The sequence below is a fragment of the Manis pentadactyla genome, chromosome 13 (genome assembly GCF_030020395.1).
Source record: "Manis pentadactyla isolate mManPen7 chromosome 13, mManPen7.hap1, whole genome shotgun sequence".
Lineage (NCBI taxonomy): Eukaryota > Metazoa > Chordata > Mammalia > Pholidota > Manidae > Manis > Manis pentadactyla.
The window spans coordinates 11,787,740-11,802,148 of record NC_080031.1 but is presented as its reverse complement, the minus strand read 5'-3'; the positions used below and the strand labels follow the sequence as shown (position 1 = coordinate 11,802,148).

General features: G+C 44.5%; 1 protein-coding gene across 14 annotated transcripts in view; it reads left to right on the top strand.

Moving 5' to 3' along the window:
- The window catches only part of CDON (cell adhesion associated, oncogene regulated), a 97,578-nt gene extending 88,297 nt beyond the window's left edge, over nucleotides 1-9,281 (top strand). For 9 of the 14 annotated variants that reach the window (XM_036930031.2, XM_036930034.2, XM_036930032.2 and 6 more), the window contains 2 exons: nucleotides 4,523-4,794; nucleotides 5,386-9,281. In XM_036930031.2, the coding sequence (XP_036785926.2) occupies nucleotides 4,523-4,794; nucleotides 5,386-5,549 (436 nt within the window). In that variant the 3' untranslated portion in view covers nucleotides 5,550-9,281. Of the gene's footprint in view, nucleotides 1-7; nucleotides 290-4,522; nucleotides 4,795-5,385 lie in introns of those variants that run through there. The other 5 variants (XR_008993439.1, XR_008993437.1, XR_008993436.1 and 2 more) reach the window with 1 other exon arrangement.
- The last annotated feature ends 5,128 nt before the right edge of the window (nucleotides 9,282-14,409 follow it).

Below are 14,409 nucleotides of genomic sequence, written 5' to 3'. Positions count from 1 at the left end.
CTTTCAGGCCCAGCTCTTTCTTCATGCTTGGCATTTGGCGTTTCCAACAACTTGAATCAACAGACATGCTAGTAACTGTTGCATGGACTTCCTTCTCTGATTTTTCATACGTCCCAGAAACACACCATCCCATGTTACAAGGATGGAAATCCAAAGAATTCTTACCTTTATTTCTTAACATTGCCTAGTTTCAGTGTACTACTGGTCAGTCCTATGTGTTTCCTACCTAACCTGCCTTATCCAGACTTTTCTTACTCCAATTTTAGAAATAAAAAATATATTTCTGAGATCCCCGCTTCTTTTAATGGTGGAATAGCTTGAATGTCCACAGGTAATAATGATGAAATTTGAAATTGCACAATTTGAAAGTATTGGAGAGTAACCAGAAGAAGTCAGGAGCTGAATAAATCTAACCTTGAAAGACAATGGGTGACATTTGTTTATGGGTTTTTGCCTGAGGGCATTCTCCAATCTTGGGTCAAGGACCCAAACAGAAGATGCAATAAGATGGAATTTGAGGCCAGCAGAACAACCAAAAATTGGAGGGAAAAATCCAGTTTAAAAAATTACTATACATGTGAAGAAATAGAAAAATTCAACACACTCAAAGAGGAAAAAGTCAATAAAAACAGGCCCTGGGATGACGCAGGTGACAATTAGCAGTAACTTTAAAGCAGCTGTTTAAATATGTTCAAGGACTTAAAGTTGTGTATTACACACAATGAATTTGCATATGGAGAATTTCAGCTGAGAAAGGAAACATAGAAGAAATCAAATGGAAATTCCAAAGCTGAAAAGTATAATAACTGGAATGGAAAGTTTACTGGATGGACTTAATAGCATAGTAGAGACAACAGAAGAAAGAGCAATGAACTAGAAGATCAAAAGAAATGATCCCATCTGAAGAAAAGAAAAAAATTAACACACATATTTTAGGTGGAAGAAGGAAATAAAAGGGCAGAATTGAAGTGAATGTTCATGCTAATTCTAGCAATTCATTCTGCAAAGAAAAAAATTGAGAAATAAACAAAGCCTGGATTTTGAATGTCTAATCATTGTAGTAGTTCTTCCAAGGTTGAGAGGGAACATACTACTTAAAACCTTTCATAAGGTCATTTCTCTCATGTGGCTGTGAGTTTCTTAGCTTTCTGCCCTCTTCTTCCTCTTTTCTCCCTCATTCCCTCCAGTGGCTAATGGCCTTTACCTTCTATTAGCCAGTTAATTATGAAATGGGGGACAACTTCTGACAGTGTACTAAGACAAAGGAAGCATGTGGGATATAGGTCATAATATACAGCTCCATTCTTAAGTGGGTTGCCTGTCTTTTTAAAAATTTTATCAAATGTATGTCACAGTGGTTCAGCCCCCTCCCACTCCTCCACACCCCTCCCACACCCCTCCCCCTTGGTAACTACTAGTCACTTCTGTGTCGGTAAGTGTAATGCTGTTTTGTTCCTTCTGTTTTGCTTTGTTTTTATATTCCACAAATCAGTGAAATCATATGGTATTTGTCTTTGCCTGGTTTATTTCACTGAGCATAATACCCTCTAGATGCATCCATGTTGTTGCAAATGGCAGGATTGCTTTTCTTTTTATGGCTGAATAGTATTTTGTTGTGTATATTTGCCACATCTTCTTTACCCATTCATCTATTGATGGATACTTAGGTTGCTTCCATATCTTAGCTATTGCAAACAGTGCAGTGATAAACAGGGGTGCATATATCTTTTTGAATCATGGATTTTCTTTTCTTTAGGGAAATTCCTAGGAGTGGAATTACTGGGTCATATGGTATTTCTATTTTTATTTATTTGATGAACCTCCATACTGCTTTCCACCAAATTGGTATAGTTGCACCAATTTGCAGTCCCAACAACAGTGTAGGAAGGTTCCTATTTCTCCACAACCTTGCCAGCATTTTTATTTATTGTCTTTTGGATAATGGTCATTCTAACTAGTGTGGGATGATAATCTCATTGTGGTTTTAATTTGCATTTCCCTGATGATTAATGACGTGGAACGTCTTTTCATGTGCCTGTTGGCCATTTGTATCTCTTCTTTGGAGAAGTGTCTGTTTAGGTCCTGTGCTCATTTTTTGATCAGGTTGTTTTTTGGGTGTTGATGCATATGAGTTTTTTTATATACTTTGCATGGTAACCCCTTATCAGATGAATTATGAATATATTCTCCCATACTCTAGGATGTTCTGTTGGTGGTGTCCTTTGCTGTATAGAAGCTTTTAAGTTTGATGTAGTCCCATTTGTTCATTTTTTATTTTGTTTCCCTTGCCTGAGGAGATGTGTTCAGGAAAAAGTTGCTCATGTTTATATTCGAGAGATATTTGTCTATGTTTTCTTCTAAGAGTTTTATGGTTTCATGATTTACATTCAGGTCTTTGATCCATTTTGAGTTTACTTTTGTGTATGGAGTTAGACAATAATCCAGTTGCATTCTCTCACATGTAGTTGTCCAGTTTTGCCAACACCAGTTATTAAAGAGGCTGTTTTTTCCCCATTGTGTATTCATGGCTCTTTTATCATATATTAATTGACCATAGATGCATGGGTTTATATCTGGGCTCTCTATTCTGTTCCACTGGTCTATGGGTCTGTTCTTTTGCCAGTACAAAATTGTTTTGATTAATGTTGCTTTGTGGTAGAGTTTGAAGTCAGGGAGCGTAATCCCCCCAGCTTTGTTCTTCCTTCTCAGAATTGCTTTGGCTATTCGGGGTATTTTGTGGTTCCATATGAATTTAGAACCATTCTAGCTCACTGAAGAATGCTATTGGTATTTTGATGGGATTGCATTGAATTTGTAAATTGCTTTGGGTAGGGTGGCCATTTTGACAATATTAAGTCTTCCTATCCATGAGCATGGGATATATTTCCATTTTTTCAGTGTCTTCTTTAATTTCTCTTATGAGTGTCTTGTAGTTTTCAGGGTATTAGTCTTTTACCTCCTTGGTTAGGTTTATTCCTAGGTATTTTATTATTTTAGATGCAATTGTAAATGGAGTTGTCTTCCTGATTTCTCTTTCTGCTAGTTCATAGTCAGTATATAGGAATGCCACAGATTTATGTGTATTAATTTTGTATCCTGCAACTTTGCTGAATTCAGTTATTAGTTCTAGTAGTTCTTTGGTGGAGTCTTTAGGGTTTTCTATGTATATATGTCATTTGCAAATAGAGTTTAACCTCTTCCTTACCAAATTGGTTGCTTTTTATCTCTTTGTTTTACTGATTGCCATGGCTAGGACCTTCAGTACTATGTTGAATAAAAGTGGTGAGAGTGGGCATCCTTTTTTCCTGATCTTAAAGGAAGAGCTTTCAGCTTTTCGCTATTAAGTATGATGTTGGCTGTGGGTTTGTCATATATGGCCTTTATCATGTTGAGGTATGTACCTTCTATACCCACTTTGTTGAGAGTTTTTATCATTAATGGATATTGAATTTTGTCAAATGCTTTTTCATCATCTATTGAGATGATCATGTGGTTTTTAACCTTCTTTTTGATATTGATGGATTTACAAGTATTGTATCATCCTTGCATCCCTGGAAATAAATCCCACTTGTTCATGATGGATGGTCTTTTTTATGTATTTTTGAATTGAGTTGGCTAATATTTTGTTGAGGATTTTTAAAATCTATGTTCATCAGGGATATTGGACTAATTTTTTAAATAATGTGTTTGGTTTTGGTATTAAAGTGATACTGGTCTCATAGAATGAGTTTGAAAGTATTCCCTCTTCTACTTTTTGGAATGCTTTAGGAAGGATTGGTACTATTTCTTTAAATATTTGGTAGAATTTGGCTGTGAAGTCGTCTGGATATGGCGTTTTGTTTTAGGGGAGTTTTTTGAATACCAATTCAATTTCATTGCTGGTAATTGTTCTGATTTTCTGTTTCTTCCTGGGTCAGTCCTGGAAGATTGTATTTTTCTAGGAAGTTGCCCATTTCTTCTGAGTTGTCCGATTTATTGGCATATAATTTTTCATAGTATTTCTAATAATTCTTTATATTTCTGCAGTATCCATTGTGATTATTCCTTCTTCATTTCTGATTCTGTTTATGTGTGTACACTCTTGTGAATGGATGTTGAATTTTGTCAAATACTTTTTCAGCATCTATTGAGATGATCATGTGGTTTTTATCCTTTTTGTTAATGTGGTGTGTGATATTGGTCGATTTACAAGTATTGTACCATCCTTGCATCCCTGGAATACATCCCGTTTGATCATGATGCATCCATATCTTTTTGATGTATTTTTAAATTCAGTTTGATAAGTCTGGCTAGAGGTTTTTCTATTACGTGGGTTGCCTCTCGATGCATTCTTCTTTTGTATTCCACTTTGTAATTTTTGTGTTCTTGATGTTTCAAATCATAGTGAATCATTTAGTTATTTTTAAGCACCATTCTTAAGAATCTGTGAATACAAAATACCAAATAATATTTCAAAATAAGTATATTTTAATTACTGAGCCCTCCAGACACAATTCTGTTTCCTTTGGTTTACACTTTGTAGGTGTTTCACCAAACCAAGCACTTTCAGCAGCAGTGCCCTTCCTGTGGGCCCAGTGGTAGCACCTTATCCTCAGGATGGTTTGGAAATGAAGCCCCTCAGTCACATGAAGATGCCTGTTTGTGTGGCTTCCACAGTCCCGGACTATGGCCAGTCACCTGAGGAGAGCATCAAAGATGATGCGGCTTCAAGACCTGCTCAGCACACTTGCTGTCAGGACAATAGAAGTGAAATCAACTCTGATTGCATGGACCATACAGCAGAGTTCAACAGAGGTACAGGGAGACATTATAAATCTTAAGTTTCTAGGTAGTCTTGAGTTAGCTAACAGCTATAGTAAGGCAAGTTGATGCTTTCAGAGCATTCTGTCTCTGATCAGCTCACATGTTTCTTAGATACTTGGTGGGAGTATTGGATACCTCAAAAAAATGGATTAGTTAAGAATTCTTTGAAATTCTGTTATTATTCACAGCTCAGCTGTTAATCCCATTACATTTTGGGAAATAAATCCAAACAGGTTTTGATTCATTCTGAACCTGAATGGTGGACTTGCTGGAAGAATGCATTTGGTGATCATAGGCTTCTTTTTCATTTCACTTGATTCTGGGGTTGTAGACTTCCTTGATGGTGGTTTTTTGGAGGCTTTTAAGGGGTTTGCTTTAACCCTCAGATGAACTGTATAACTATTGATGAGAGCTCAACATTATTTTAAGCCTTTTAAACTTGTCTCCTTCAAATTCAAACTAAGCATAACTGGGCTCTCCTTTTGCTCATTATTCTTTCTTTATTGCTCAAAGTGATGTCGTTAGACTTTGTGAAAATCAGCCTTTCTCATTTTGTAATACTCCCAAATCTTTGTTTTTCAGGAGACAGCTGTGTTCATTCAGAAACAGAGAACAAAATTTTAAGTCGGTATCCTCTTATTTTGCCACATACTTTGGAGGACTGTATTGAAGAGACAGCGTGGTCTTCTCCTGACATTCCTTTAGACAGCCCTTCAGGGGTCCTTCAGCAGCCCCAGGAAACCTGAGCATGTGCAAGTGTTCCCAGTTCAAGCCAGTAACTGCACGAAACAGGGCTGGGGATGAACTGTGTGAAGGACATTAATTCAAATCAGAGAAAATCATTATTTATTTTTTGTAGTAGTAATGTCCTATGAATGTATCTTAAAATGTGTGCCCTTTATATTATTTATGCCTTAAAAATTTCCCTTCCTGTTGTTCCCTCACCCTCAGTAGGAAACAACCTAGTTTTTCATAGTTTTCAATCATCTGAGAGCAGTTGGATCATTCCGTGTTTTCCAAGAACCTCAGAGACAGTTAAGAGCTCCTCCTGCAAGGATCCAGCCTGTTGGCTGATTCAGCTAAGAGGGAATTGCACAAACCATTTGAAGCTTTCAGATGGGAAGTTGTCTTCCAGTATTGTATTATCAGACTTTCTGAGAACATTTGAAATCACCCACAGTTGTATCCTGATGTTTATAATAGCATATCTCTTAAGATTTTATGAGTGCCTTCCACAGAAGCGATCATTGACCTGTTGACCCTGTCTGCACATGGGCACAAATTCCATTCACTTTTCTAAGCACTAATCATAAACAGTGTCATGGGCATGGTTGAGGTTAAGGTCTAGTTGGGTTATTGCAGTTTGCATAAAAGGAATCCAGGCCAGAGAGGAAAAGAGTATCTTCAAGTCCTAAAATTGGATTTGTTTATAAATTGGTCATCATGGGACTCATTTTGAATGTTCCTAAGACTACGGACAAAATAAGACTTTAAAGTGGTGAGTTGAAGAAAAGGTCCACAGTTTATGAAGAAAGGGGAGGGTTCCAGAGAGCCCACTTTGGTAGAATTGTGTTCATGATGTCACACTACCCAAAAATTGTCCTTTTCTAACTTCCAACGTGGGCAATACCTGGAAGATCATGCCATTGGTCAGGCCTCTTGTCTGTGATTCTTTGCACATTAAACCTCCCCACTCCTATTATTTCACTATCTCCCTTTTTTCCTTCTTGCAAGACTTAATTTGGAGAAAAAGGAGTATGGTTTGAAATATCCTGTCTTTTTTCAGAATGTCATTGTAAGCAGGCACCTGAAGTTTAGGTTAGCAGAGCTCATAAATCAGCTGTTTCTGCCTCTGAGTGACAAGGCCATTTGCAGCTGCCTTTAGAAGGCTTTTCTTCTCCGCATCTAAAAACAACAAAACAAAACCCCACAAAAAACACTGTAAGTGTGTATTTAATAGCTTGAGTAAGCTCTAATGGATCACTGCTCTTTTTTTTGGATTGTGCATCCCTTTGGGAAAGAAAAAGAATGATTATGTAGAGGCAAGCAATTTCAGTATAAATGAGAAAAGTCTACAGCTTCCCAGAAATGGCAGTGAAATAGCCTAGAATACTATGTTAATCAATTTTCTGTATAAATACATCAGTATCCCTTACATATGTCTATATATTTTATAAATAGAACTGTTAGTGAAATGTGCTGTGTAAGCTGGGGTCACTATGCAAGAATTAGTTCAAGTAGAATGTAGTGAATATAATATCCTAGTCAGGTATTAGGGATGCTGTCGAGTCAAACTCTACATTCCAGATGTCCAAATCTGTAGCATACTGGATTTATTCTTGTTGCTTAGATGCAGGTAGCTTTGGAGGGGGATAGCTGCATCCCTTACTGCATCCCTTGACTAGCACAGGACAAAGTCCTAGTGCACAGAATATGCAAACATACCCTGTGTTTGCCAGCCAAGTTACAGCGATGCTGTCACAAAGGGAGTTTTAGAAAACCTGGGAGTAAATGTTTGTAGGTAGTCATTTTGATTCAGGAAACAGGTGTATTAGCATGAGCCTTAGGTCATAAACTGCTTTTAAAGACTGAGTTTGAATATGGGATTTGTCCACTAGGAAGAGAAAATGACTTTACCTTTAGGGCAATCTCATTGTGGACTGCTTTATTTATAATATTAGTAACGCTGTTTTAAGTGTTATTCCTTTTATTGTATTTTATTTATAAAAAATGCCTTTATATATTGAGATATATAAATATAAATATAAATATATATATATAACTGCCTTAAAGTTTAGGAGTTATGAGGTCTCCCTAACCATGAGTTGCTCTGAACTTTTATGTCCTGCACAGTCACCGGAAACAGTCCTGCCCAATGTCACTTCACCGGGTTGTCAGAGGACATCATAGTATGGTGTGGGAGATGGCACTGATATTTGTGGGGTAACTGCTGTGTACCAGGCACCTGCTCGGTACTGGTTACTGCTGTCTCCTTAACCCTCACAGCACATCTACAGTGTAGGTTTAGAGACTCAAATCCCACAGATGAGCCACAGTGCCTGAGTTTGAACCCAATTGATTTGGACCCATCATCGGAGCCCCTTGCGTTTTCCATAGTGCTTTCCAAAGCTCTGTGGTTCACCTTGTGGGTGGAACTGGTCCAGTTCTATATGCTCATGTGCCCCCCTGCTGCATGGTTCCTCAGATGCTCCAGCTATACAGTCAGAGAAGCTGCCCTCTGTCCTACGTGGACAGAGCTCTGGGCTTGTTCCTGGTCTTCCTGGAGTCCACATTTTTCCCCTGCCCAGAACTGGATCTTCACTGGGCTTAGTGATCATGCCATTGGTCAGGCCTCTTGTCTTAGAATCGTCTGTGATTCTTTGCACATTAAACCTCCCCACTCCTATTATATCATTTCACTATCTCCCTTTTTTCCTTCTTGCAAGTATGCACTGAGAGTCTATTGATAGATGCTGTGCAAGATGTAAGGTAAATTGCATTGTCTTAAACTTTCTACAGTCCTCGTTCAAAAAAGCATTTTCTGGGTTAGGTTTTTGTTCAAAGAGTATGAAGACCAACTCCTGCCTATTAGGCTCATCGTGTTGCAAATCTCAGTCCAGCTACGGTACTGCCAAGAAGTTACCTTTATCATCGAATTTCACCTGTGTTGGTCTCTTAATGATGTGGAGATGCATGTTTTTGTATCATATTGAAAAGTATGTTTTATTTTCCTTGAAGTTGTGATGTTATGTTTGCAATTGTACATATTTTGAATGATGTAGCTTTGACAGCCTTTATATGGTTGATCTGAGTTTATATTAAAAGAGAAGGCTGCTTTCCCATAGAGCAGCAGGGAAGATGGGGATTCTCAGGTGCTCCCAGTTTGCATAAAGCTGCCTATAACTTGTGATCGGGGCGAGTGCATTCTTACCCTGGAATTCTTACTTTGGAGCCACCACCCTGTCCTCCCCTGAAAATCCCCTGTGCACATCAAGAGCTAAGTGAGGTAACCCCCCCGTTCTGACTGTAGAGGTCCATCCAGGCCCGGAAGGAACGAGATGTGGGACCACAGTGTGTTCTGGGGAGGCCGAGGGGATTCCTGAGCCACGAGCCGCAGCAGAGCAGGCCGACCCTCAGGGGAGCTAGTGTTTCTGCGGAGGGAAGGTGGGAGGGGTCCCCTTTCCACATGTCCTCTGCTTTTACTATTAACCTAGGGCAGCACCTGTATGAACCCCAAAGTAGACCCTGAGCCTCATTGAGAAGCAACTTTGCTTTACTGCCCTGATAAATCAAAGTGTCGGAGCCGCTTTGACTGGACAACCAACTGGGTCTTTTGCACAGGGCAGTGGGGGCCTTGTATTTTATTCCCCATACTTAAATAAGCCTTCCTTAAACCTTAGCCCCAGTCCTGTGAGCTTTGAGGGAGCTCGAAACCCCTTTTCTAATAAAGTCTAAATCTGTGAGAACTTAAGAAGCAACTTAAGTTTCTGTCAGTTTCCTGTCTCCTTCCAGGCGCCACTTATTCCTGGCAAGATCCCCCGTGGGCTCCTGCTGTTTCTTCTCATCTGAGTCCCCACGGAGGCAGTGGAGTCCTGACTCCTCTAGTCAGCGGAACAAGCATTCGCTTGTGTTTCGCCCAGATTTCAGACACTCGCACACTAGGAGCCAGTGAGTCATGCTGGCAGTGGGCAGAAAATGACTCTGGAACAGCCCAGTCCCCCGTCAGCCAGCTCCCAGCCTGATGGCAAGACGCTGCATCTCCAGGCCCACTGCTCTGTCCTGTTGGCACGGACTCCTGGAGTCTAGTCCTGTTTGTCCCTTTTACCACTGCAGACTCGGTGGTCTTACGCCAAAGGTAGGAGAGAGACGAAGACCGAGGGGTTGGCCCTGGCCCCTGCTACCAGCTCTGATTAAGCTGGTCCTGTAATTGAGGCTTGTGTTCTGGGGACAGTCTGAGAAAGTGAGCTCCTAGAAGAACACGACTCCTGCTTCAGTTAAATGAAGGGAATACCCAAGTATATATCTTGCTTCGCATCTCCTAGCTTCCTCCCAGCAGGAAAACCTGGCACCCAGCCTAACCTGGGATCAGCCTCTCCCTGTGGGAATTGCAATTGAAATAACCCTCTACTAATGAGAGCATCCTGTGGTTTATTTAGGAATTGCTCCATTCTCGGACGGGGAAGCAGCTAGCTTGCTCCTGCAGCACCAGGCACTCTTCCAGCTCCGTCTTTGTCACCTGCCCTTGGACACCGGGCTAGTCTGTTCTCCAGTTGTCCTCCTTTGTCCTTCCTTCCTTTGTCTCCCACGAACTGGGCCAGGAATTCTCTTGTAACCAAATCACTTAGGGGCTCTGCCGCTGAGCCTTGCGCTGACTGTAAAAGCTGGCTATTAAGCACCGAAGGGGCAGTTGGTGTCCTGGCTACCTTGGTTTCAAGACCAAGTGTGCCCGGGGATCTTGCCGCTCCCCACCTGTCTCCCTGAAGCATATCTGCACCTTCCTCTTGTTGCCTCATGGTGGTGAAGTCACCATGAGGGTGACATTTAGAGCATCCGTTGATTCTTGTGCAGATCTGAACCTAGGGTAGTGGGTGGTGGTTCAGAAAGGACAGGTATAAACAGAGAGCGATCCTTGGGGTGTCCCAGATTGTTCTCAGAGGACGTGACAGACCGAGCCTCTCCATGAAACTCAGGGCTACTCTGCTCACACACAGGTCACCTTGGGGACAAAATTGTGCTTACATGCCTGTGCCGTGGAACCTTCCCTGGAAGCCCTGTGTCAGTCACTTTGCTCCCTATGGGTGAGGTAGGAGAGTAAAATTAGTGACACCTTCACTTCCCCAGCCTTCCTGTCCAGCTGGAGGAAAACCATGACCCCCTAGAAAGACGAGTTCCACACTCACGTTGGAACACACAATGGACCAACGCCTGTAGGAAGGAAAAGAAAAGGGGCATTACTTGAGGTCTCGGGAGAACAGCCCTCCCTTCCCTGATGGGCTGTGCACCAGAGACTCAGGAGAACAGGAGGGGATGGCCCCAGGTGCCTGAGGGTTGGATCCCCGAAGGGCATCTAGCACTGGGGCGAGGTTGCAATTAAGGAAGATCCTAGATTCCTTACCTCCTTACCCCTGGGAGTCCATCTCTCCGTGGGATAGGTCTAGACCTGATCACCTTATGGGGTTAAGCAACCATGCCCTTCAGCTTCCCACTGAGGGAAAAGTCTTGGGGTGTGGGGCAGCATACTGGAACCCTGTGGCTGTCCCATTCCTGTGCCCACTGCACCCAGCGCTGCTGGGAAGGCGCTGAAGGGGAGAAGCGTTAGGAGGGGATGGGATTAGAGTTGCCTCTGAACTTGGCAGCGGTGGTGCACAGGGTACCAAGAAGTCAATGTCCGGCTCAGCCAGTTGCCCCTCCACCTGAGGGGGGCGATCAAGAGCAAGGCTTGACCCAGAGAATCTGGTGAGCCGGTGTCTCCCAAAGAAGGAGGGGTTCTGTGTGCCTGGTGCCCTTGAGGTTTTGAGGCCCCAGCCAAATCCCCCGTTTCAGGCACAGAAGACTATAGGCCAGTTATCTTGGCAGCTTGGGGCCGAAGGGAAGGATGCCATAAAACAAGGAATTCCCAGGATGGAGAGAGTGTCACAGGCAGCTGAGCGCCCCCTTGTGTCCCAGGAGCTGAGACTTGAGGCTCAGGGTTGGGTCCCATCCTTAATCACCAGCGCCCTGTATCTCTCTCTCCCTGTTTCTTCCGATTCAAGCTAAACTGTGATTCCTACCCCTAGACCTGGGGCCTCCTGAGCCTCCCGGGGGGATGGGAGAGATAGCAGTGGGGATCACCCGAGGAGAGGGCGGACAGGGCCAGGGGCGTTCAGCATGAAGGAAGGAAAGGAACAGAGTAGGGGACGGCCTGTGGAAGAGAGACAAACCAGGGTTCAGCTTTGAGGGGGAAAGGTGAGCCCCATGGCCCTCGCCCCAGCACCCACTTCAGAGGGATGCCCAGCTGTGTGGGGCTTCAGAGCCCAGATGTGGATGTCATAAAGGACCTTGGTCCCAGGACCGCAGCCTCCAGGCCCTGCTCTGGCTGCATGTCACTCTCTGCTGTCTCCCACGCCCCAGCTCCTGGGCCTAGGATGCTGGCCTCTGCTGCACCAGGAAGCCCAGAGATTTCCTGGGCCTTGGATGGCCCATCACATTGTACCTCCAGTGTCTCCAGATGTCAGGCAGCTGATGGCGACTTGGGAGGCGCTGGATATCCTGGGGGTGAGGCAGGGACACGTATGGCATATGCATACCTACACCCATGTATGTGTGTGTGCTTGGGCACCCACGTTTGTTTTGGTGTTACTGAGAGCTGGCAGTGTGGAAAAGGCACCAGCCTGGGGGTTGCAGACTTGACCAGTTTTGGTCTATGTTACCTAGACTCACACTTCCGCGCCTCAGTTTCCTCATCTACTAACCAAGAGAAAGGAGAGTATTCTGATGGGATGGGATGCTGTTTGCCTGTGTTCCAGAGCATGTCAGATTCATGTTTACATAGCCCGTCTAGGTTCATGCTTTCTAGGACCTGTGCTGGAGGGAGCTAATGTGTCTGCATTTTGGAGCAGGAGGTTCCTATGCCTTTCCACCTAAAGTCTATGGCTGGAGGCCTCCCCGCCCCCTCGCCACACACACTCGCCTCGCTCCCTCAGGCCCGCCAGCAGGACGCTGGGACTGCTGTTGCCCAGGGTGTTGCGGGCCACCCACTGGTAGGTGCCCCTGCAGCATTGCAAGTCAGCATCCCAGATGCGAAGGTGGAGCTGGGCACTCTCAGGGTACGGCATGAATCCGGAGGGGCCTGGTTCTGCCTGCCATCACTGGGGTCCCAGCCAGAGGAGCTGAGCAGGTGGCATGCCCCCCAGGAGGGCACCCTGCAGCCAGGCTTCTCCCCTCTCTGGGACAGACACCCAGGGCTCAGCCACTGCCAGCTGTGGAGGATCTGCAGGGACAGAGAGGGTAAGGCTGGAAGATGTCGCCTGCACCCAGGCTGGTGGGAAGGCTTGGAGGTAAGGTGCTGGCCAGAAGTGGAGGGAAAGAGAGGAGACAGGGCTGTCGAGTTGACAGTGAAGCTTGTCTTACCAGTCTGCGTCCTCTTTCAGGCGCCCTTTCTCTGCCAGTTCCCATCACAGCCTCAAGGCATACTGAGAACAGCAGTGTTCCTCCAGGCTTCTCTCCCATCTCAGCTCTACAGGGGGGCCCCTGTCTTATCCATCTCTTCAACAACCACTTGCCTACCACCACCTCTCCACCCCAGGCACAGGGCTGGGCCAACCGCAGGTGCTCAGTTTTTATGCACCAACTCCTCAAGACCCAGGAGTTTCAAGACTAGAAAGGGAAGAAACAGGGTGGGCAGACGCCCTAAGCACGGTCTCAGCGGCTGGCCCCCTTCATTTCTTTGGGTCACTGCCTCCCTCTCTGTCCTGGGTCCCTCACTACCTGACCCCGCGAGGGGACTGAGTCTCCGCCTGTTTCCATGCTGCTCCTGCCTCTTTCCCAAGAGTCACTCACCCACCTGTCTCCTCCACAGTCCTCGGTCTCTAATTCCCACAAACCACCACCAGCAAGACAGATAGGACCCCTTAGTCCGTGCTCCTTAAATCCTCCAGACCAGCATTGTCCAGTAGACACATGTGAGCTGCAGATGTTTTGATTCTTCCAGGCTCCCCATCCTCAGAGCAGAGCCCAGCCCTGGAAGGATTGGCGGACCGGCCCAGGCTGCCAACCTCCACCCTTCAGACACCTTCCCCTGCCTCTCCCGTTACCTTCATGCCCCGATTATGGGTGAACTACTTACCAGATGGTTCACTCCATCCATGATGCACAGTTGGGGAGGGCAAGACCTAGCTGGGGCAGGCCTAGTGGGGACCCTGGCCTCCCTGTATTTTCATTTTAACAATACTATAAAATTAGAGAGTCACTGACATAGACTTGACAAGAGCCATGGCCCACCCAGCACGTGATCTCTGAGCACAGCCCCATTGAACACAGGAGGTCCCAACAAAACGCCTTTGTTCCCTCTGGAGTTTTCCTCCCGTTTTGTAGGGAGAAGCCGGTAGAGTGGTGAAAAGTGCTCTGGAGTCAAACCCAACCCCCAAGAGGGAGAAGGAGAGGGCAGGCATGGAGTCGGTGGGAAGGGGTCCAAGGGAAGATGCTGATGTTCTGTGATTAGGAAGAAAAACACTTAACCCAGAAACTGATTCTTTGCAACCCCGCAGACACCACAAGCTACCAGCGTCTCTTACCTAGACTGTTGTGATGGCTTCCCAACTGCTCCCTGAAAACCACCTGGCTTGGAGGGAACTTTCTGAAACCCAGATGCAACCACGTCACTCCCAAGGTTGGGTTTGACTGTTGAACTGTGAAATTTTAGGAAATTTCTGAGCCTCTCTGAGCTTCACAGATAAATGGGGATAATAACACCTTTGTTCTTATAAAGATTATTATGAGTACTAAATGAAAAACAGCATGTGGAGGGCTTCTTGGCTGCTAGCAACGTTCTGTTTCTTGACTTGGATAGGGGTTATGATGCATCTGGCTATACATTCATTTTTTACATACTTTTGCATATGCTTGATG